Source organism: Apteryx rowi, unplaced genomic scaffold, assembly GCF_003343035.1.
Source record: "Apteryx rowi isolate R43461 unplaced genomic scaffold, aptRow1 scaffold_82, whole genome shotgun sequence".
Taxonomy (NCBI): domain Eukaryota; kingdom Metazoa; phylum Chordata; class Aves; order Apterygiformes; family Apterygidae; genus Apteryx; species Apteryx rowi.
Genome location: NW_020451116.1, coordinates 436,726 through 461,103, shown reverse-complemented (window position 1 = coordinate 461,103; position 24,378 = coordinate 436,726). Strand labels below are relative to the sequence as shown.

At 40.9% G+C, this 24,378-nt stretch overlaps 1 protein-coding gene and 1 long non-coding RNA gene across 5 annotated transcripts in view; one reads left to right on the top strand and one right to left on the bottom strand.

The window, feature by feature from the left end:
- LOC112977316 overlaps positions 1-23,021 on the bottom strand; it is a 28,625-nt gene extending 5,604 nt beyond the window's left edge. For 2 of the 4 annotated variants that reach the window (XR_003257459.1, XR_003257462.1), the window contains exons 1-2: positions 22,947-23,021; positions 18,623-18,684 (exon numbers count right to left, since the gene is read on the bottom strand). This is a non-coding gene — a long non-coding RNA (uncharacterized LOC112977316). Of the gene's footprint in view, positions 1-5,100; positions 5,187-13,963; positions 14,561-18,622; positions 18,685-22,946 lie in introns of those variants that run through there. The other 2 variants (XR_003257460.1, XR_003257461.1) reach the window with 2 other exon arrangements.
- VSIG1 (V-set and immunoglobulin domain containing 1) lies at positions 1,384-23,068 on the top strand. The gene is made up of 8 exons (XM_026089552.1): positions 1,384-1,690; positions 5,032-5,195; positions 11,186-11,293; positions 17,653-17,851; positions 19,483-19,638; positions 20,331-20,450; positions 21,343-21,475; positions 22,885-23,068. The coding sequence occupies exons 1-8, from the start codon at positions 1,642-1,644 to the stop codon at positions 23,066-23,068; spliced, it is 1,113 nt and encodes a 370-aa protein (XP_025945337.1). The 5' UTR covers positions 1,384-1,641.
- Positions 23,069-24,378: the final 1,310 nt, after the last annotated feature.

The following is a 24,378-nucleotide window of genomic DNA, read 5'->3' as shown; positions in this document are numbered from 1 at the left end:
CTTCTGAACAGGCAGTGCTGCTGCCTAGGAGCAATGAGCTAGAAATGTAATAGCAAGTGACAGGTACCATCTATCACCTTCACAGGAGAATAACCTTGGATGGCTTGGAAGATTAGTATTAGGATACACACTTCTAGTCTGCTGGTGTGAAATGAGCCCCAGGCTGCTAATAGTCAAGAGTTAACGCTACTGGTCTTTGATAGCTTCCGTAAAACAGGACTGATGGTTTTAATCACTCACTACAAGAAACACCTACTCCATAATCAGGAATCTCAGTCCAGCATTTCAGGTTTAAATGGGCCCATATTAGTGAAAAAGTTGTGCTACTGGTCCCTATTCTTTGGTCAAACTGAGCATTTCACCCTCCAGGAATGTAGCTCTGTGATCTTTCAGAGCACTGAAGTCACAAAACGTGAACAGAACAGGGAAACAATATATATTAGCTAAGGGTGCCTTAAGCATCAAACAGAGAAAGGACTTCAGGGCTGATAAACGAGAGGGAATTAGAGGACACACTGATATTGTAGAAAAGATACAGGACCATGCAGGTGTGTGGTGACCTGTAGATGGGGATGGCAACATTTTTTGCATCTTCTTGAAAACTGCTGGCTTTTGCAAACGATTAATGCTCTGTGAGCTGCTAGTCAGATTCCTTGTGGGAATTACAAAGCTGCCACAGGCTACCACTGGAATGGGTCTATAGATCATGCTCAAGTCCAGAACAGGTTTCCATGGTTTACTGACTGGAAAATAGCAGGGACTCACGTTTTAGGCTGATCCTGAGAAAGCCAGTGAGAACTTTCCATATGCACTTGGGATCCCTCCATGCTTCTTTAGGGACGGGTCATTAAGGTGAATCTGAACACTTTTCACATTTTGGAAGAAACCTAAATTTGAATTTCAGTCTTTAAATGTACACATTTCTCTTTGATCTCTGGGTCACCTCTCACTTGGATGACCCATTTAACTGTTCCAAGTCCTGTCTTCCCTATCGATGAAAGGAAAGCACTGCATACCCTGTAAGAACGCTGTGTGGCACACTGTAAGACAGAACTGAGGAGAAGACATCTTTCATAGAACTTTTTGAGATGGTTCATACAATACTATCGAACCCTGACATCCACCCTGAGATTATTTGGGCATTTGCCATCCACAGAAATATCAGATGCAGAATAAAATCCACCTAAGTCCATAAACCTGATCCCAATAGTAAGTGATCCAAGTAGCAATCCACCATGTTTGTTTTGAAGAACCTATCACCGCATCACATCGGAGGTGAGCAAGAGCCTGGAAATACCTCTCTCTTCCAATTGCACCTTTTGTTGTACTTAGTGGAAGTACTAATGCAGGCAAATATGGCTGCACCTAGGTAAAGGTGGGAGACTCCAGCCTTCTCTGATTCAAAGGTTTATTATTAACAAAGCACTCATTTACTCACACCCCACAAAATGGTTTTAGCTGAACAGTCACACCACTAGTCGGAGAAAAGCACACATGTGATAAAGGAGAAAGAAAGAGCTTATTGACGTGTTGATACATGGCTGATAAGGAAAACAAAAACCCACTTAAAAAAAACCCAACAGTTGAGTTTTAGTCAAAGTCAGAAGCAGCATCTAGTCTCTTTTCTTTCCAGACTTCGAGATGTTTGCAACAATGCTGAAGATACTTCCCGTTCTAACCACCCTTGCAGGTAAGAAAACAAACTGATTCAAATAACACTGACATAAAGGAACGGGTTGAAATTAGAGAGCAGGCAAACCTGGCTGGCAAACCAGAAGAACATTCAAGATTTATTTCTAGATGGAATAAAAATTATGGCTATAATGCTATACCATCTTGTGGAAATGATGAAGCTGACCACTCATTGAGTTTTTTGCTCAGGAATACAGTTTTAGCTTTGCTTACGGTAAATTAATGCTTTGCTCTAAAGCCAGGAAGAGGCAAAGAGCTCCTGCCTAGACCTTTACTGTTTTGCAAGTGTTTCAAGGTTAGGTTCTCTCACTTTTGGGTTTTGTCTCCTCCTGATAATATCCATGGGAAATGATGCCTTGGTCCAACTCTCACCAAAAATTAGGGGGTGCTTAAGTTTTAGCATGCAAATAATCCTTTGGATTTCAATGAAGTTAAGCAAGGACATAATACATTGTGGAATCGAGCATTTATATGGTATATTACAGATTTTATATTATTCATGTTTCAAGGACATTTCTCCGTGCTAAGCCTTCTTTTTAATATGAACAGAAATAGACATTTTAAGTCTAATGCTACAAGGTGAACGGCCTCTGTAGCCACTAAAGAAAATGGAAGTTGGTTTCCACACTTTCTCTTCAAGATGGAATTTTCTATTTTGGATTTCACAGAAATATTTTAAACAGTTGTTCCTGATGTTTGCATGATATCTCTCTCACACACACATACACAAAACCCATAGCTTTTTGCCTTAGAAATGAAAAGGAATTCAGTGTTAGTACAGATACTTGACAAACAACAACCTCTAATTTTAAAGTTCTGGATTTAAGACTAACACTACGGCCATACTGAGGGGAACCACAAACTGGAGATTTTGCAGCAAAAGGTCAGTAAACTTATATTTATTTTGTTAGCATTAAAAACCYGTAGTGACTTTCTCTGTAGCAAGCAAACGGCCTCACAGTGATACTGAAGAATGAGGAGACAGATCAACTATTTTTAACAACAGGTTAAGTTCTGTTCAAATTAGCCTTTTCCCTAAGTTATTTCTTAGTCATGCACTTTCTCTCACTTAAACCAACAGGACAGCATGTATGAGATGGGATTATTAGTTTGAAGCTGCAAACAGTGAATTAAATGCAAAGCAAAACTCCCATTAACTTCCATGGTGTGGGAACAGGCTGTGTGGGTCCGGTCTGCTCCATTTGCAGTCAAAAGTACTACCTTACTACTAGTGATGGCCTTCAACAGCCTCGCTGGACAAAGACAGTCTTATAGGTCTCGGCTTTATAAGTTTACTAGAGCTGAGCAAAACTATGCCTATTTCAACTAAATGTATTTTATTCAAATATACAGCTTCATGGAAACTAGCATGTTTTGTGGAGTCATTTACACTAAAATTAATTTCCACTGGAAAAGCTTATAATGTGCAGGCTCTGTGGCACTCCTGGCTTCAGCAACAGAGAARGATGAAGGAAATATATGGTGCAGATGACTGGAGAATGAATGTTTCCAGTAGAATGTCATAGCCCTGAAAGACCATCACTTTACTCCAATGAAGATCAGAAAACAAATACTTCCAGTAAACCTGAAAGTATTATTGTGGCAAGAAACTATCATCCTCTGGCCAGCTCTGGTTGTTAAAGTTGAGGAGAACAGTGAACAGAAACACCTGCAATAGTATTACATGGATTTTATATTAGACAACAATAACGATTAAGCTATTGTGAACTCACAGGACAAGCAGGACTTCCAGACAGCACTGAGATCCTTTCTTTCCCAAGGCATGATCAACATGAATTTAGATCAGTCTGCAACCATTCCCATGAGACTGTCCTTGCATATACCTTGAAGCTTACTTGCTGCAGTTTGAGCCCACTAGTTCTCATCCTAGCCACCACAGACGTGGAAAGTGGATTATTCCTTTCTTCCTTGCAACAGACTTTTAATATTCAAGCCATAAAACAAGGAAAACAGGCTTCTGCCCCAAAGAGTTTAGACTCTAGGTTCAGATAGATTTACATATTGTAGGAGCTGATGAATCTGGAATATTTACATGGTTAAAAATGCTGAAATAATTGATATTTCTTTTTTAAACAATGTTTCCTATCATATGGCTGATAATCTGAGCAAAATACTCTTTTTGGTGTTACTGAAAGTTCTGCTGAAACTCTCAAAGGCAGCACCCTATGAAAAGATGCATAGATATTCCATTAAGATAAGAATATTTTGCATGTTTTGCCTCTATCATTCATACATCCACAGGGAATTATCTAACACGAAGTTCTCACCTCAGTCATTTTACCACAGAAAGTTCCAAAAGACTTATATTTTCCAGCATGTTGAAAGAAATATTTTCACCTTCAGAATTTTTAGACAGTAGCTTTAAGACTGGACTCAACAGYCTAGCAAAATCCTGAAATCCAGACTTTTATTTTTACTGAGAGCTCCAGCTTTGTTGTCATGTCACCATTTCTACTAACATCAGTGGAGGACAGAAAGGGATAAACGCTGACAGATGGTGCACAATTCCTGTCACTAACGTGGCTCTGTAGACAGGACCGATCAGAGCATTATGTGAAAAGGTTCGTGTTTGCTCCCTTTTTGTTCAGAGCACGCCAGAAAGGGTTGATCAGGTTTCCACAAAATTTCTCACAAGCTACACAATAAAAGCAATTCCGAAAGTTTAGTTTGAAGTTTGCAAGGCCAAGGGATCAGAAGAGAAAGACTTTGGCATATGAACACTAAGACAAAAGCAAAATAAATAGCAAAGGGAAATAGGGCAAAGCTGCATGATCCCAAGCTGGGGGAACGCAGCAGTGTTGATGAGTCAGAGGTGGGAGATAAGAACATAAGAAGAAACAACACGGTCTGTAGCAGATGGTGACCCACAGGTAAAGAAGATGAGGCCTCAGAAGGATAGCTGTGAAAAAAGAGGGTGAGAAAGGTGTAAAAGAGGGCTGGAGACAGCTGTGAATAAGAGTGGGAAGTTCAGGAGCATGCTGGGAGTGTAGGAGAAAGGTTTGGTTTAGCTGCAGGCTCTGAGTGAGGAGACAAGTCTCTGCAGGTGAAAATGAGTATTTTTTTAGGAACTCTTTTTTTGGGGGGGAAATATTTGTTTTAAGGGGTCAGAAGTTCTGGGGGATTTATTTCTTTGTTAGTTTTTACTCACTCCCAGTTTGTTATCACTAAAATTTCCACACAAAGCCCAAGGCAAACCGTACTGAACAGAGAAGCGCTGGACACGGGCAGGTTTCTCTCCCGAAGCTGGGTGTGAGGAGCCTCGGCCCAGCTGATGGGGCAGCCCCAGCTGATGCCTCTCCCCCATCCTCATTGTGGCAGGTCTCGGTGTCAGCAGCGTTGTGGTGACCGTTCCGCAGAAGACAGTGAACGTCACTACAGGTGGAAATGCAACTCTCCTCTGCACATACACGAGCTCTGAGATGCTGGGAAATTTCTTCATTCAGTGGAGTTTTTACAGTGCCAGAGAGAGCCAACTGCATACAGTAAGATATTTATTTATTATTAATATGAAGATATATTTAATATATCCGTTAAGTCCTTATAAGGGCCTTTTTTATACCACCTTTGCCAAGATTCTTGTTACATTTAATAGTGTTTTCCTCACTACAGACCTGGGAGGCAGGTAACGTTGGTATTCCCGCCTTAAAGACAAGGGACCGAGATGCAATGAAATTAAGGGCCAGATGCACAAAGGCATCTAGGCTCCTGGCATGCCTGAACTCCTATAGAAACTTATGGGAACGTACAGCCACATCCACAAAGGGATTTAGATGCTCAGATGCCTTGCTCCAAGTCACGCAGGAAGCTTGGAGTGGAGCAAAGGCCAGGTATCCAAAAACCACGCTAGTGCTCCAGCTCCTAGACCAGCTCCTTTTTCTCTTGTCTGGCAGATAACTCCTCTGTTGCGACGGTTGCCTCCCTGGTAAAACGCTCTTGCCTCTGACAGTATGTTCCCCATTTAAGGGTCAAATGAGAGCTCCTTGGCTCAGCCATTACCATCAGTATCGCGCAGCTCAGTAACAGKAGCAGCACGTAACAACAGACTCTCCAGAAATTTGTCATATCAGGAACTCTGCCACAGCAAACTTGGTTAGCGTTTTGCAGCACCCCACGGGTGTCACTGCGGTAGCAGAACAATTATAGATCAAAGGCAAATGATCCCCGTCTTCCTGAGTCCCCAAGAGGCAGCGGRGCCAAACGGTGCCTACTCCCAGCGGCACCAGACGATGGAGCTTAGCACGGAGACGGCACCAGGCTGTGAAGGGCACCAAGTACTCAAGAGCCACGTGCCTAAACTGCTGCCTGGGGCTCCCAGGCGGCTGTAAAGACCTGGCAGAGCAGCCTGGTCTCGCCTGGAAGGAGCCGGGGATGGGCTGTGTAACCTCCTATAATATCTACTCGCTCCAGTGCCCACACTTCAAGAGAYATCAATTAATCCCATGTTTTTTGTGGTGAAACGAATCCCTGAATCCCACCCCGAGTGCAATACACAGCTATGTCAGCAGGCGTTCTGCGGCCACCTCGTGATTTCTGCGTTCTGCCCTCGTCACGGGAATACTGATGCTTATGCTGAAAAGCAGGGCCAGGCCGGAGGCTTGCCGAGAGCCTTGTCCTACTGGATTCAGCAGTGCTCCCGTGAGCTCAGGCCTGAAAGGTGCTGAGCAATCAGCAACACCCTTTCCTTTGTAAGAAGAAATGCTGATTAGAAGTGTTACTATATCCTTGAAGACGACTGTGATTTTTTGAACGCCCTGGTGCTGGGCTGGTGCCGGCGAGACAGTCGGTCCCTTTTCTCTCCCATTGTTTCCATCTTACAGCTAACACCTTTCTTTGAAAAGCTCAAGCCTTTGCTTGGTGTTACACCTGAGAGTTGATGTAAACAGATCTGACCATGGTATGCTCCACACGGATGATATTCCTGTCAGGTTTAACAATTTCCTAATGATATTATGTTAGAAGGTTTGCCATCACTGACAGCTTCATACCTTTTATTTCATTTATAAATTACAGCAGGATGAGACTGTAGTTTGCAGAATGTACAATACGTAACATCTTCGGCATCAAACAGAAATAGCCCAAATGTAAGAAATACCAATTTAACGTAAGACAGGGGAACGGCTCACCCTACTGCAGCATGTCACAGCCATTGCTAACGACTGTATCACTGATAAGTACAAACAGGGGGCCCACCCCAGCCTCTGACTCTCACTAAATGCCGGACTGATACATGAATGACTTTGCCTGACTAATTGTATGAATAGTCATTACTCATATCATTGGCTTTCTTCAAGTCAAAGCTATTTTCATAAATAGAGAATTATTCATGAAAGGGTGGTAGCTTCAGATTTCCTAATTAAGTTGTACATGGTATAATAAAATTATACTATTATTCTTACACTATATAGTATAATATGACCAATTTTGGTCCAGTGTGTTGTATCATAAATTTTAATCACTCATTCAGGTGGGAGGTACAGCACTGGGAGAGGATTAAGCCCATCTTCTCCAGATTTGCTTAGGGTCTCTCTGTTTTACTTGCATCAAATTTTCTATAATGCAAGACAATAAATGAAATACATTTTCTGGTTACAACCAAGAAAGAYAAGCAGACAGAGCAAACTGCAGTTGAAAGTAAGCTTAGAGGGAGAATCAGATACTTTCAAGAGATCCAGGAGGAGAAAACTATTTGTAAACTGTGACCAGCGATGAGAAAATACCCCCTGAGGACTGTAGGAATAAAATGCTGTTTGTGGTTCAGAGGATATTCAGCAAGAACCAACTGCTGGGGGGCTACTAAATGTCAGGGAAACCTTCTGGATCAATCCCTTTAGCGCTCGCTCGCGGCTGCAGCTCCCACCGACGTCAGYGGGAAGGTTGTGCCCGTGAGGGCTGTAGGAAACACTACGGGGAGAAGCTGGCATTTGAAACTAATTTCATTCCAAATTCACTTTCACACCACAATACGCAGGCATTTGTAATGGATGGTTTGCATTTTACTTAGCCCTGTATCTTTTTCCAGCACAGTGACTCCTTACCATTTTGCACCCGTGCACAATAAAATTAACTGTGTTCATACAAACACTGAGAAGAAAAGACTGTGACTGCCTGTGGAAAACAGCCTTTTAAGGAAATTATTCAACATGGTTGAACATGAAATCAGATTTTCAACCTCTGTCTAACACAGAGCAATAGAAGGTTGCTATTTCCATCTCAGACCGGTGGCTTTTGGGGGTTTCAGAAAGGATGGAGCATGTGAAAGCATGTCTGTTTTTTCTGCCAGCAGTTTTAACAAAAAATAATCTCTCTTTCTACAAACCTGGCTTTGCCCTGGTTGTTTGGCGTGTAGCTGAAGTTAAGTTTCATATTTTGTTCCAAGTAGGAAATATATGCCTGGCAATGGAGGAGATTGCCTGCTATGGCTTACATTGTTTAAATTAAAGAATATTAAAATGGCAAGTCAAAAAAATATTTAATATACTGATTAGTCGACAAAAGCATCTGAATTGAACAAACTGGCACAATAGTTTTCTGAATACCAGAATAGTAGCTTGCATTTTAAGTGGGATGAAAATTATTTAATTTTATCAGATTTTTTTCTAAAAAATTAATTAAATACATAAATATTTTCTTATAAATAGTCCATATTTTCCCTGAAAAGATTGGTTGAAAATTCTGGTTTAGTTCATAATTTGCCATTTTTTCAACAACTAAATGGATAAAATTTTCAACTTCCATTTTCGCAGCAGAAAATGTCTGCCAAATATTTTGAAGACAGGATGAAACTTAGATCTTTTCAAAAGAATTGCAAGAAATACTTATTCTTATTCCATCTGTCTTGATGACCCTGTTATTCATGTGACAGGTGTATCTGCAGCAATAAGATTAAGGAGGGGATGTTCTCTTTAACAGGAAAAAATCATCTTGATTCTAATGAGAAATGTTTATTTACAGAATTGGGAATATGGCCCTTTTTCTCCACAGTGGCAGCAAATAATAGCGCAAACTATTAGGATTAATTAAGGCATATTTATGTCATTAAGACRCTTTAAGCCCAAAGCATTACTGAAAATGAGCCTTAAATTACTAGATTTTAAGACATAATATATAATAAGCACAGAGGCCATAGGTACCCTTTCTGAAAAGAATGTCACAGGATTTTACACTGTCACTTAYATTATAGATTTTGCAGTGTTTTGAGATACATAAGCTCAGGTACGGTCCTGTCTCAAGTGAAATCAATAAGATCAGGATCAGGACAGGTGCCAGCATTAATTTAATGCACCAGAGTTTTCAGTAGCAGCCTTTACCTTGCTGCAAGGTCAGGCAGTGCCGTTCCTTAGTTCACAGGCCAGATGCAGAACTACTTTAGCCCCGGTTTTGTGCAGCCGGCTGGTGCTTTTTGCTGTTTGTTCTGCTGTTTTCATATCCTGTTCCGCTTTGCCCACCTTGCACAACGCTGGCGCAGGTGCTCGACAGTTAAAAGCACCGACGGTTACACAGGAGAAGACAAAATACCACAAACCAGCTGTTCACAGACAATATGATGAGACAYGAGGCAGCAACCAGCGGATTGACAGGTGTTCGCAGCACTCGTTTGCGCTCAGTGCAGCTATATATAGTGTGTGCACGTACATCGTTTTATTAACTGGAGCCTAACTTCTCATCCTGAGAAGTTTCTCCAGTGTTACACTGTGCCAGGAAATAATTCCCCTTATTTGAAATAAATACTGTAAATACCAACGAATGGAAAGTAGGATGCCATGCGTATTTTTAGTCTTTCCTTCTTGCCATTTACTCCTTAGCAATATGTCTTTTCAAYGATAATATTTTATTTTTAAATAATGATTCCCAGCCAAGGACCTTGAGAGCTTTCCAAATACTGAACAATCCCCATTTCACATACGGACAACTGAGGCAAAAACTAGTTATTTGTTTCACGCCAGGTAACACAGTACATCACAGCCTGGCCTGGTTCACAAGCTAAAGTCTCAAGCCCTACTAAGATCTAAATCTGTGCTTCATTTTATGCACTGTGAGTCACTTGGCTGGCCTCAGTGGAAAGCACATAACTAAGGGTTTGAAAGATTGAAGCCTGCTGTTGACTCTGCACAGGCGAGGCTGCAGCCTTGCAAAGCTAAACACAACTCCTGAACCTCACCAGAGCCGCACCTTGAACCTCCAGCCCAGGCCACCCACACTGAAAGCAAGAGAAATTACCCGAGACACTATGTGGCCACCCAAAATATGCCCAGTGCAGTATTCTTGATGGGAGTTTTAGATTAAATACTAGACAAGTAAAGGAAATCAGTTACTGCCATTTGTAGGAGAAACAGCAATTATCGATAGATGTCTCACAAAAATGTTCTCTAAAAAAAAGTGAGCTTGAAATATTTGTGAACGGTGACACCGACACCGCTTTGGTAAAGCCACTGACTGGCAATTGGGAGGGAAAGAGTGTTAACAGTATGTAAAAGCAATAATATCTTCTATTTATTTTATAAATTGGCTTTCATCCTGAAAGAGCCCTGCATTTTCCCCATATCTGTACTACCAAGCAAGTATCACTCAGCGGGAAGGGAAGGAGGGTCTTGTTTATAGTAAAACATATACAAGGGGCACATCGCGCTCTTCCCCTACGAGAAGTGCAGTTGGATCTTTCTAACCAGGCTTTAAGACCTGATGAACCACTTTCCAAAATCTTCACGGGAAGGAGCAGGCTTGCGCCATGTGGTTCAGGAACGGGGGAGAGGATGGGGGAGCCCGAGGAGCAGCTCACAGAAGGGAACTCACTTTGAAAAGCGATGAAGAAGAGCAACCCAAGCACAGCCATCTCTGCTCCTTCCACCCTGTAATCCTGAATTTGATTAATCCAGATTACCAGCAGTCCCCACACCAGCACAGCTCTGCTGCTGCCCATCACAGGACAAGGTGCTGGGTTACGTGAGAGCCATGGGCCACCCAGCCCTATAAGAGAGTGCAAGGTTCCCCTAAAAACTACTGGAAGAATAAATTTCTCCCCATGGGATAACAGCAGCGGTCAAGCTTTCCAGAGTTTACTGAGACCCCATCACATGCTGAGCAGGGGATTACTGTCTATTACCTGTTGGGATCTCCTGGCACGGGTAACGGTCTGCACAGACGGTCAAATACACTGTTACACTGAAGCAGACAATAGTGAGGACACAAGGAAAGTGGAAACGAGTAGAAAATGATCAGGTTGTAACTTGTGTGTTTGGAGCAAATATTACATTAGTCTTAGTTTGTCTAATTTTGGATAAAACTCAGAAATAAGATTGTACTGCATCCTCGTGCTGTGGCTGAGGGCTTGAGACATCTTCTGCAAACTCCCCTGAACATGAGGCACCCTGCCATCACTTCAGGGGAGCTGTGCAGAGAGTGGGCTCTTTGCTTTTGGGGGAACATTTAAAGTCTCATTCAACTCTTAGACGAGCACATTTCTACTCAAATACAGCATTCCCCGTGTGGCTATATTCAGAGTATGGATGAAAAGTCAGTCAGTCATTGTCAAAAGATGGTGTATGTGACAGATGCACGGGGAAGATGTAGCTGGACACACAAGGTAAGAAAAAAAAAATCCCCACAATCTTAAGGGGAAAAAAAAGAGCTAAATAGCTTCTGCTAGATTTATGCTGCTATGAGAAAGGAATTCTTGTGCTGGATTAAAATCCTAAAACTAGCACATGGACTGAAATGAGCTGAATAAGAATTTTTAACTCACCCTAATTTTTATTGCATTTTCCACAATCAAAATTATTTGAATGTAGCTGCTGTTTTTTTCCCACAGCTCTTCTAGGTGGCTGAACTAGCACTTGATGCTTTTGGCATATTCTACCCAAAGGGTATCTGAAGGGCATGTCTACATACCAGCAGCCTCTGGGTTTGAATGTGAGCTGGTCTGAATAACCCAATTTTTGAGGCTAGATATTTACATGCCAAAAAATACTTATCCTGGATCCTGTTTCCAGAATATAACATTTTGAGATGTGACGGATACAGAGGAACTCCAAGGTGACTCTGAATTGGTTTCCTCTCAGCTGTGAGCTGACCCCAGCCCCAAGCCATTCCAAACTTTCTTTGATTTTAGTAGGATTCTTGTCTCACCACTAAGTAGGGTACAGCCAAAAGTAAAGGTCTAACAATAACTGCTATGGAGCAGCTATATCAAATGCACCGAAAATGCATGTTTGTGCTTGACGTGCTGTAGAAATTACTCACTAATAGTCCAGCCACAAGGATGAAACTGTGAGAAGGTGAAAGAGCCGATCCTCAAAAGTAGTTTGCACAAGTAGAAGCTGCTGAATGATTAATTCTCTAAAACCTTCTGACTCCACCACTTTCTCTTTCTACCAGTGCTCAGTTGTGACAAGAGGCTTCTAGTCATTATTAACATCTTCAATTACCCATGCAAAAATCCCAGTACTGCAGGGCATAATATTCCTGCTATAGTCTGGCAGAGCAGTTTCAACAAAAATGTGTGAAAAGAAGCTGCAGATGAAAAAAGGCATTTGGGGCCAGACTTAGTCCCATGACACAAGCTGAAGAAACCAATGCATGTGTGAGCATTTGCTTCCTTATCTGTCTGAGTTCAGAACCTGGGCCTTCGGCTTTAATTAACACTTTGAGTGTGCAGCATTTGCTCTCTAATTAGATGAGAAGACGTTTAAGGGAGTGATGAATACACTTTTTTCCACTGTTGTTATTTTATAAATTCTGTCTGTACTCAGAATTCAGGAAGAGATGATATCAAACTGGTAAAGTTGTTAATATTCCCCTTTGTGCTTATCTTTAGACTTTAACAGTTCTTTTTCTAGTAGTTTGAGAAAATGCCAAACAGAAAATGCTCAGTAACGGGGCCCTCTGAATGCCTGAGCTGTACGGCTCCGCAGGAGAACACTGTGAATCAGAATCAGATGGTGAATACATCAGCCTGAGGAAACGTCATTAGACAGGATGCTGCAGTTTTGCATCTGCCAGTGGGGGAAAGTGAGAAGGGGCTGGAGGAGGGAAGACAGGTATTTGAGAAGGAGTCATGTCCTCAAACAGCCTCACAGTCAGGAAATCGACACAACCGTGGAGGTTAAGCGGGACATTTTGAAACCCATCTCCAAGTACATCTCCTTTTACCAATTTGATATCTAGATGTATGAGGCTAAACAGCAATGTGATGAGACCAGGAGATGGGGGTGGGAGGAATACTGACCTGGAAATTATGAATTAGTCCATCCAAAGACATTTGAAAGACACATATTTAGGCAAATTCTAGTATCTATTGTCCTGTCACAAGAAGAGAGAGGAAGCAGATGGAGGCATGTTTCTTCTAATTTACTGCCTGCTTTTTCACATGTCCCCGTCACCCTCCATGGAAGAATAACTTTCCATGGGCGAGAAGTTGCATAAGGAAAACCTGCAGGTGGATTCCTCATTCTCTGCCAAACATCTGGAAGACTCTGAAGATCCCAAACTCAGCATGAGCTTTGCCTACCACTTTCTCTTCAGGCACATATTTTTCACATCATCACACAAGGAGAGCAGCTTTTCCATGGTCAGGGGGAGGAGAAGAAATGGACCTGTGATCTTGTGATCTTGCCTCCAACATCTGGAGTGTATTGAGATTACCAAGATTTTCTTCCAAACTAGTATAATAATTCCCACCACCTTATTCAGTTTGTAACCTGTGCTGCTCAGCACAGGTACAAGAATAAGTGACTCAACTGCCTTGGAAGTCTATGAGCCCAAATTCCTCTTGGTTACAGCAGAAACTGCAATCTGGAAAGGCAGAGTAACTAACTCCATTGCCGTAGAGGGCTGGGAAGGAAGAGTGCTGCCATCTGCGGCACGAGCCAAAGCCTGGCCCACCGGTTAAGGAGCCAAATGAACTGCAACCCCTTCTAGAGTCAGGGAGGCGCTTTCTGGGCAACCTGGCTGTTTTGCAGAAATGGGTGTATCAGACTGGGGAGTTATTAGGAACAACATTTTTAGGAGTGATAGCATGGCAATATTTTCTGTCAGTTACTTGATTAGTCATCCCAGGCAGCTGCTCCCATGAAATGTGAAAAGGCGTCATTATACAAAAACTTGCATGAGCAAGCTAGCTAGTAATTAGAAGTAGCAACTATTACTGCGTCCTCAACACGGTTTTTACACTGGTAAATCATCAACTTCACTAGAGCTGCTCTTGATTTGCTTGAGGACATAAGGTGTTTATTTTCAGAGAAGCACAGCAGATTTCTGTGTTATTTTTTACATTCAAGATGCTGGACTTTAAATATATTTGTTACATCAAATCCAGCAAAAGTTTAACACTGACTAAATTTACAGTTTTCCCATATAAATATCTTAGGGACATTTTAGGTAAAATGGAAAGAAACGTCAATGAAATTTGTGTTTGTGGGAGGGGATATTAGTTGTCAGTTGCTAAAAGAAAGTGTTCTATATCGTCAACAGAAAATAGGTTTTTGACTCTTGAAACAGAACATAAACATTTTTGCAAAGATACTAATTTCAGCTTTTTGTAAAGCACAAGCATGTACTTTTCAAGGACAGTATACAAATAATCCTCTATACAAGGGTTTAAAATACCTGTTTTGAGAATATTGTTTAAAACAGGCTATGAATTGACAGTCAGTTCAGTGAAACATATTCCTCTTAAATGAAATTTCCTGTGTACACAATCCAATCACACCTCTGGGACAAGATATACACTCAGTAATTAATCACAACATTACTCAGCCCTTTTGGTGTTTGCCACCTTCCTTCAGGCAATAAACTCCAGAGCCAGTGAGATAAGCATCGTACAGGAGCAGAAGAATAGAGAATAGACTGGAGCCTGCAGAGGATATGAATACATTTCCTTAAGATGTTCCACTGCATTTATATGTTCATAGTATAAAAAAAAAAAAAGCAGAAAGACTGTTTAAATCCATAAATAGAACAAGTATTCTATGCTGTGTTGACACCTGCCTCAGATTTAACAGTGTACACAACATATTTTCTCTGCCTGCATTCAAACAGAAAGAAAGAACACAGGGGATTAATTTTTCGGCGCATTGTATGAGGGCTTAGATACATAATTCACCCTGACTCCAGAGCAAGTAAACCGCACCCACATGGAGCACTTGCTCTTCTATTTTGTTTACTGGCATGCCTTGACTGCATTTAAAACTCATGGCAATGCCAGACCTATTTCCAAGGAACATGTAGAGATGTACACGGAGCCGGTACTCAGTGGAGCAGCTTCTGCTATTGTTTTCTCTCACATTAATCCCAAATCCCTCTGAGGTAGACGCAGAGTAGAATTTAGCCCCTTTTTTAGTCATCAGGCCTTTTAGTAGGATATAAGGGGTCTGCCTCCCCTCTCATGCTGCTGGAAGTCAGCATAACTTCACTTCGGTCACTGTACAACATAATTTCACATTAGTGTGAACAGTTGATGGAGGCTCGTCCCCACTCAAAGGGATGTTATGCTGCTGAGATGCAAATCCAGACTATCACCACTGAGATCCACAGAGGAACCTCAGCGTACAAGGAGCCCAAAGTCAGACGTCGCAGTTTTTGTATCTTCAGATTCTTGCAGGAAACAGTGTATAAAATTTTGCTGTTGCTTATACTAGGATACATGCAGAATGAGACAAGTGTGGCTAGTATGCTTTGTAATTACCGGCATATCAGAGAATTCAATTTGATCCATTTTGATGAGAGAGAGGCTTAAACCAAATTCCTTGTTTTGAATAGTCCCATGTACTTGGGGAATATGAGGGTGGGCATCCAGACACTACTTTTGCAGTAGAGATCCATCTCTAGATGTTAGCAAAGCATATAAGCACTTTTAAAATATATATACCAGCAGAAAATTTAAAGTACTGTTGCATGCAAAAAATGGAAACTGGAGAGTCTCTCTGGCTGTTTTGCAGACTTTCTGACCTAGACTGTCACTGTGCTAACATTAGACCTCTTACACATGCTCAGCGCAACACCAGGTTCTCATACATTTGCAATGTAGTCGGGTAGCTTTGGCATTGAGGTCTCTGCATCAACTGTACCCAGTGTTTGTAACCATGGGGTAGGGAAAAACAAAGTCTGGCTGGAAAGTAGACACCATTGCACTTGAGACAGGGCCGGGCTGCAGTACCAGAGCTGCTGTGCAATCTGGGTTTTGACCTTCATTTCAAAACCTTATCATTGCATAAACTAGCTGTGCTCTGGCAGTTTTAGGGTGTAGCTTGCCTTAAGCTAACAAAGGCTTTTAGATAACATTGCTTAAAGACTTCAGTCAACACTGTATCAGGGTGGATAAGTGGAATTAAGAATGAATATTCTCAATGCAAAATACAATCAGTTGATTTGCAGAGTAAAGCAAATTATACTTCTGGCCTGGCAATTTGCAGTGTCCCTAAAGGGAGGAAACTCAGACCAAAAGGAAATTTTGATGCCAATCAAGAGTGAATGACATTTCACTCCAGGTTGTGAAGCTTCTTTCCCACAAATGTTTTCCAACTATTCCATGAAAAAACAAACTGTCAGTCCACCCTCGATAAATATATTTACATCATTGATTCTGCAATACTGTCAGTAGGAAAGACAGTAGACATATCYGTGCCCCAACCTGTAATTCCATATGGTTACCACTCACCAGCATGAAAAAAACAGTGAATATGCTGGAACTGTTCACTTTGCCTAGATGATGGAGTTTGTGCATGCAGAAACTGGGAAGCATGCTGCCTATCCCAAATACTACGGTTTGGGATACATATACAATACTATTATTAAAAGTCTGAGAAAAATAATTAACATTCCATAGTTTTCCACATTAACTCGTTCTTTCAGATCTCAGTTTCACGGCAGAACTAGACAGGACACAGTATATGTACTCCTTGAGAACTATTCAGATACATCCCTATAGCAAGTGAGATATCGCAGCTCCTAAGCAGACTCAAGTCCCAGGTCTCGAACTATGAACCAGTCTCCACAATGAACACAATTCTACCCGTCCTTTGTGTCAGCAGACAACAGGTTTGGGTTTATAAGCTTATGAGAGCAAATTCTACTCTCACAATGCTGCTAATCACAAATAGTGCTACTGAAGTCAGTGAAAGCAGGCAGTGTAAACCACTGCATTTTTATCTGGGAGGAAATGCTGCATTCTAGAGAGACAAGCTTTTATTCTTGACGCCAAATAGGTGCCCCTCAAAACAGTGAGGCCAACAGCTATTCTAAACTTATATCGCTGGTATAAATTGGGAAAAAAACCACAAGATGTCCATGACATTGGCTCTGACCCTGATTACACAAACAAGAAGAGCATGGTTGCTTTAACTGCATGTGTGATGATTCTGCTGGTGCTTTTGTGCAGCATTTTTATTGCTTCCAAATTTACTTCAAACAGATCAGGTGCCTTGTTTGCTTAGGCCTATATCTTGGGGATTCATTTCAGTTCTCTGTTTGCTAGCTTCTATATTTGGAAACCTCTGCAGCCATCCACTTTATTCAATGACAGGTCCATCCCTGTCCTATGCTTCTATTGAACTGATTATTAATATCACAAACTATCTGGGCTTCAATTAGTGCCACTGTTAATTATGCATGACTTAGTGTTATTACACAGATTTGTTATATGATGGTTAACGGTCTCACCTTTGTTTTTTCAAAGGTGCCAGTCTGCGACTGGAGTATCCACAAAGAACTAGTTACTGTCATTTACACAGTTAAAAATTCCTGTCCTGACAAGCTTGTCCTCTAAGAACCAATAGAAACATATATTCAAATATACCCCATTTTTAATCTCAGTGTTTTTGGGTGAGAGGGCAAGAAAGGGGGTGACCTTGCTCAGCTTATTCTGAACTCAACTATATTCCAGTTATGACAAACAAAGTGGCAGCTGAATCTCTTGTTATCAAACTTACAATTGATTTTGTGTCACAGATCTATTATTATTCAGGAGGAGAGTCTTATTCCTATGGAGAATTTAAGAACAGGATCAAAGCTGCAACAGGTCCAGGGAATGCCTCAATAACAATCTTCAACATGCAGCCCTCAGAAACTGGTTCTTACACCTGCGAAGTTTTCAGTCCACAAGGTGATGCTGGACAGAGTCAAAAATCAGTGATTGTCAATGTGCTGGGTATGTGCTTTTCCTCTGTCTTGTGGCATTGTAGTTTTCTTGCTTTATTATACAATACCGAATTCAGGCCTCAGAATATTTAGGACCAGAGGGAATAACATAACTGTGATGTACAAGACCCATGATGCAGAAAAAGAGCTCATTTATAAGTTGACACGGAGATCTTTTCCTGCTCCTTGCTCAGGAGGCAGACAGGGCTCGTGGTGCCCTCTAGCTTCCAGACAAAGCAGACCACATCTCATCTCAGCAACCACCCCTGTTTGTCCTGCGACATTCTATGTCCAGATTCACTTTGCTATCTCAAACAGCTACCTAACATAAGTGGGTAGCTGGAACTATCCAACTTCACTAGATTTTTCAAAAAAATAAGTGGCATTAAATCTGATTACAAAGTCCTTCTAGTTGGGAGCAACAGWCATTCTCTGGAGCCATTACTTCTAGGATAGCCCAGCCCCAGCAAAGACCAAAATTTTACTGAGGCTTCTGGTAGGTCACGGTGACCTGCACGAAGATCACAGTAAATCTAGGGAGAGGCAGCGGTACAGCCCAAGAGTTCTGGCTCACTCCCACTCTCCAGAAACAGTGGAAACTTAGTCTGCGTTGGAAGTAGTTCTAAGTAGCACAAAGTTGGATGGAAGAAAGCAATAGGTCAACCATGACAAGGCAGGACAAAAAGTATGAAAAGAGTGGAATGAAATATTTTACTTGCTAATACAATGGAAGTCTGTATTAACCCCATCTAATCATTGTTTTTAAATTAAGAATTCATACCTGGTCAGAGTGACAAGTCAAAGGTGTATGAGAAAGTGATTCCAGGAATATCATTTGTCCATCTGCCAGGGATAAAAAAGAGACATGTGTAAATACACTCCCTGAAAGGTCACATTGTCAAAACATAAATATTAATTCTCAGCTAAAATTCCCCAGAAGAATAGTAATTCTTGGAATAGTTAAGTAAGAGGTTGTAATTTTCACACAAAACCCAAGAAAGGTTGTTCACTTATGCACAAGAAACTGGGTCACGTTCACAGCTGATGTAACTCTACTGATGGTATTCTACAGAATCACAACAGCATATCTAGAGGTAGGAGATTAAAAATAGTAGATGTAACTGAGCGCAGAATAGTCTCCTGTGTGTGCAAAGTGGAGAAAATGCTACCTAAACAGATTTTTTTACAACTGTAGTTGATTCATTTCCTTCACAACTGCAAGATATTGAAGAATCAGGCATTGACCCTCTCTCTTTATGTGGAAAAGCCCCCGTATCCCTGAAGGAAATGACACTGTTATGTGGCAGAAAATGATCTATGATGAATAGTGACTGGCCCATTATAATTAAAGTAATTGGTAGGCTTCCAGCCTAGCATCTCACCATCTTCATATAGCATTTAGTATGCAAACGCAAGAAAAGATAATAAAAATGTATCCCAGACGATATATATGTACATATATATATTTATTTAATATTTCTTAAATCTTTATGGGAGAGCATTTGGTCAGATCCATAAACAAGACACTGTACCTGGGGCTTAATTCTTTATTTACAGCTGCACAAGAACAAAACTTGATGTGGAAGCCTGCAGCCTCCCTGTGTTCTCATGATGTCTATTCTCCCTGTTGTTATTTTACAGTTAAACCATCAAAGCCTTTCTGCAAAATAGAAGGAACAGCTGAGAAAGGCCATCTAATCTCTCTCTCATGCACATGTGAAGAAGGATTGCCTCAGCCTACTTACCGCTGGTATAAAGTAGATGAGAATACCCTCAAGCCTGTGACTGAACAATTTAGTACGTAACTAAAGGACTGCCATGCAATAGTCAAGATCTGCAGTTTAATAGTAACAGCCATTGATTTCAAATTCTTTGTACCATATAGGGTAGTCAAAACTTCTCCTCCTCTTTTTGTGTTCAACATCACAAATTGGTATCTTTACTTACTCAAATTGCCTGACAGCTGTCACATAAACACAGGATTTTGGGGAGGTCTGTTCTGTGTAGCACGTTAAAGTCCTGTCTATAACATTACTTTAAATTGTTAAAATGGGAGAAATGATTATGCCTTTACACCTCCCTTTCCTTGGAATTCTGACTGAACTTCTTCTCAAAATAACTCAATTTGTCATTCAGCTTCTGACCTCCATTCTGAAAACACCTCAGCACCTGTTTACATTTTCGAGATTACATTGACGGTAATATCAGTGTGGGTAAAACACCAGACAGACATATAAAATTGCAGGGTAGGTGCCTACTTCTCATGTTTTAATACACACATACAGAATCCTCTGTAGTAACCTTCAAGGAAGGTAAATGTTTTCAATTTAAAGAATATAAAAAAGACTAACAAATGAATAATAGGAAAACCTTTTAGCTTGTCCTGTTTTTCATCTTTTAATAGCTCTCAGTATTACTAACTAAAGAAAACCGATTGCCTCTACAGTGTACAAACAGTCGTCCATGTACGTGCTCTCTGTTTGTCACAGATCCAAAAACTGGGGTTCTTATCATCGGCAATCTTACCACCTTTGAAACAGGATATTACCAGTGCATAGCCAGCAATGTCCTGGGGAACAGTACCTGTGAGCTTGACCTAACTACAAAGCGTAAGTTTAATGCGTGAAAGCAATCACATATTTGATGTATGACATAATCTGTTTGCAGAAAAATGCTGTAACAGCTTTAAAATATAGATTGTTTGAAATAAGAACAGTATTGGCATTGGATAGTTTTCATCTAGTTATGCCAAGGGTTCATACTGACCTAGGCAACTCATTTAACATCTCCAGCTTCTTTTCTCACTGGCCAGTAGGAACTGAACCTGGCTCTGACTGCAGAGGCCTTTGGGGGGAACTCACAGATATGGAGCTTAGAGCAATTTCTTCCAGTCAACAGTCCCAGGGGGTTCCCCCTAAAACTCACAGCCACCATGGAAATGTGCTAGTGCATGGACTGGGGCACTGCAGATGGGACCATTATCTCAAAGGATTGCAGTCATGAAAAAATACCTTATCCTGACTATTCTCAGGCAGTGGCCAACTGCACCTGCATGCAGATTGTTCAGGTAACCAGTAAAATCTAACAAGAGCCAAGCATGCATTGTATAGCCAGCCACGAAATGTGCCCTTGCAACTGTTACTCAATTACTCAGTGATCTATAAAATGAAAATTGCAGGCCAGAGCTAGGAGCTGTACTAAAGTGGAAATAGAAGTGTTAACAGTGTTAACAACCTAACATTTCCCTTAGGCAGCCATAAACGTGGGGTTTGTTGGTAGGGAGCTAATCATCAAGACGGGAGGCAGCAAAGGTCATAAAAGCACAATTCTCTCCTAGAGTATCCTTGGCCCCTCTCTTGGAAATATGGATTTTAGTTTTTAGTTCTTTGAACCCAGTGACTTCTTTCTGCTAACAACCTCTCCTCTAAATTTTTATGGCATTTTGCTACATTAATACTTTTTTTTTTTTTAATTCAAGTATTCCTTTATTTTTCTTTCCAGATTCAGATGGTGGTATTGTTGCTGGAGCATTAATTGGAGCAATTGTGGCAGGTGTTATCATTTGCATTATTGTCTGGGTCTTAACCAAGAGGGAAAAGAAAAAGAAAAAGAAGTCATCAAGTAATGAAATGCAGTAAGAATTTGTTTGCTTGATTTCAAGACAATCATTTCTGTAAAGCAGTGATGATAAACCAAAACTAAAGCGAAATATATTTACTGTAAATGTTTATGGAGGAGTAAATAACATGGGGCTTGATAAAACTTAAAAAGTAAGAATATTTATTTGTGTGACTTAAATTGTTGCTCAGGTAACAGAAGCTGCCATTGCCCTCTTCCCCATATTTACATGCAGTCACCACTTAGCAATATCTGAAATAGTAAGTAAATGTTTTTTAAACAACATAATGAAAAAGTGACATCTTGGAAAAAACAGTGTTTAATATTTAAAAGTTAACGGCGACTGTTGATGGCACACAGAGGAAGTTAAAAAGGTACTGCAGCTAAAGGCTCGCTCAGCAGTTAGACTGGGCTTGCACATTACTGGATTTAAATACAGAGGGCTCAGTTCAGTGCTAGGAGAAAGTTTCAGGGTGTCCAAGACTTAACTGGTAGATGTGAAAAAAGGACTATGGGACACCTGTTTTCTTCTAAAGTGGCAGCTGGAAGACAGATCCAATACCTTAAGGCATCTCAAAAGGCAGGGGACACCTAGGTTTAGGAAACAGAATGGAACCAGAACGTCCACTGTGGTCCTGCTCTGGCAAAGTGACTTCCTCTGTGCTTTGGTTACTCACTTCTCTTTTAAATTGCCACATCATTGGGACAGGGATAATCTAATATTCTACACACAGACTGTATTTAGCCGCATGATATTAATGATAAATTAATACATGCAGCTGAGACCAGAAAAGATTATTATGTCCTGATGCAGCTTTAACATCTTTGTGCTAGGATCCTAATAAACCTTTCTGCATTGAATTAATCTACTAGCATCTGATATTTTGTACATGTGAAACTACTTAAATATCAGGAGTTGATTTATTACTGCTTTGACAAACTAAATAGAATTCATATCTGTTACTAAAAATATTTTTCTAGATTTCAGTTTTTTTATAGCTCTTTTCTGACTCTACTCTATTGTTTATATATTTGAATGGGACAGCAGATCTGCATGCAATTTCCCAGAAAGTTCATGCCAAGCAGTTTGTTTTGCTAACTTCTTCTCAGTCACTGCCAGCAGTTTCCCATTCTGCTTCCATGACCTTGCATTTAGCCATATTAAAATCCATTTTATTCTAATGGGATCAGTTAAACCAATGATGTAGATCGGTCTTGTTATCTAACACTCTGTCAATCTCTGTGTCTTAGCAGCTGTGATTTTATAGCCTGTGAGGGCTTTCAGGTACTACAGGAACAGAATCATAATAGTATGGGGGTTACCATTTAAACAACAAAACCACAAAGACTCATTGTTTTCAAAGACTGTAGTGTAGGTGGGATTTCAACACATGAAATCACAATCCTCATCCTGTCTTCCTGCAGAGTAATGACTCAGAAACAACCCAATGCAGAGTACGTTCAGGTACCTAATGAAGAAAACATACCTGCAACCACAGTTCCATCAAGCAATGCGACAAATGAATATCCTGCTCTTGAGGAAACAGCAGCCTCTGGGACACCTGAAAACGATGAGAAGCAAGAAGTGGAAAAAGAGGAAATAGCCTAGAGTTTTAATACAGTTTTCCTCATCAGCTTTGGATCCCTTTATAAAAAAAAATTATTGTCACTGAATTAGCATAGCAGCGTGACCAAAATTTAAACCTGCATTTGTATTGTGAACAACTGGGCAAGAGATTGAAAAGGATTCACTACATGCAGTTTGCTAATAACAAACATTTGGCCTTTAAAGTTAACCAATTTTCATTTATTATCTAGTAATATAAAAATATAAGCCTAAAAAGACTATCATCCCCAGTTATCCAACCTATTTTGCAATACTAGTTATAAAATGGTTTGAGCCTTGGACAAAGTAGGAGCTTTCCAGTCAACTATTTCTAATGCTGTGTGTATCCATATAGTTCTGAACCACAGCGACCTTCTTCAGAAACAGTGTTGGCCAATCTCATGTTTCCTGTGCAGCGAGAACTACCATCATGACTCACACTTTACAGTGTTTAAAGACCTGATCTTGCACTTCAGAAGTCAATAGAAGTTTCATCAGTGTCATCAGAAGACAGAAACAGATTTTGAGGCCTGGCCCAATGAAATCTTATGTGTCTGAATTCCACGTAAAGTTAAAAAAAAATCCTGGAAACCTCTGTTGCTGCCTAACATGGGATACACATTGTTAACAGTGTCCTTCTTGGCTTTAAAGTTCCCGAGACACCAGAATTCTAGAGGTGTGCCTTTCAGCAGCTCTGATTTTCTCCAGTTTAATGAAATCAGCAGTTGGGTACCCAGTTCAGACCTCAACTGACTGGTTTCCAGACGATGGGAGCTGGAAACCTAAATCCCTTGCAAGGCTTGTTATAATGGGCACACATAGTACCAGATTCCTCATGAAACGCAGGTAAAGCTGCTTTCAAARCTTAGAAAGGAATATTGCTACTGCCTGCTATAACACATTAGCTTACATTCCTCCCTTTTGCTTGAGGTGATTTAAATCTATTTCCAGGCAACTGTCCTACCCACTAGGCAACAAACTCATGCTATCCTTCTGTCGGTCTCTTTAGCACAGTGTAACTTCTGGCTATCTTCTATAGGTGAAAGCTTCACAAGGAAAGGTAAATAGTGCATCCACACGGATAGCCAGCAGCTGAGCAGTGAGCACCCTCTGGGAAGGAGAGCAGGGAACTGAACCGCATACACTCTGATCACTGGACACCTGTCTAATAACACACACAGCCTCTTCGCTCAGGGCCCACTTTCTAAGGATAAGCCACTCCTTGCTCAGTTCCTCAAAAGGGCAAAGATACCTACTTTCAGGAGAGCTCAAGGCCAACAGAGCTTCGGTGAATACAGATACCCAGCCTCCGC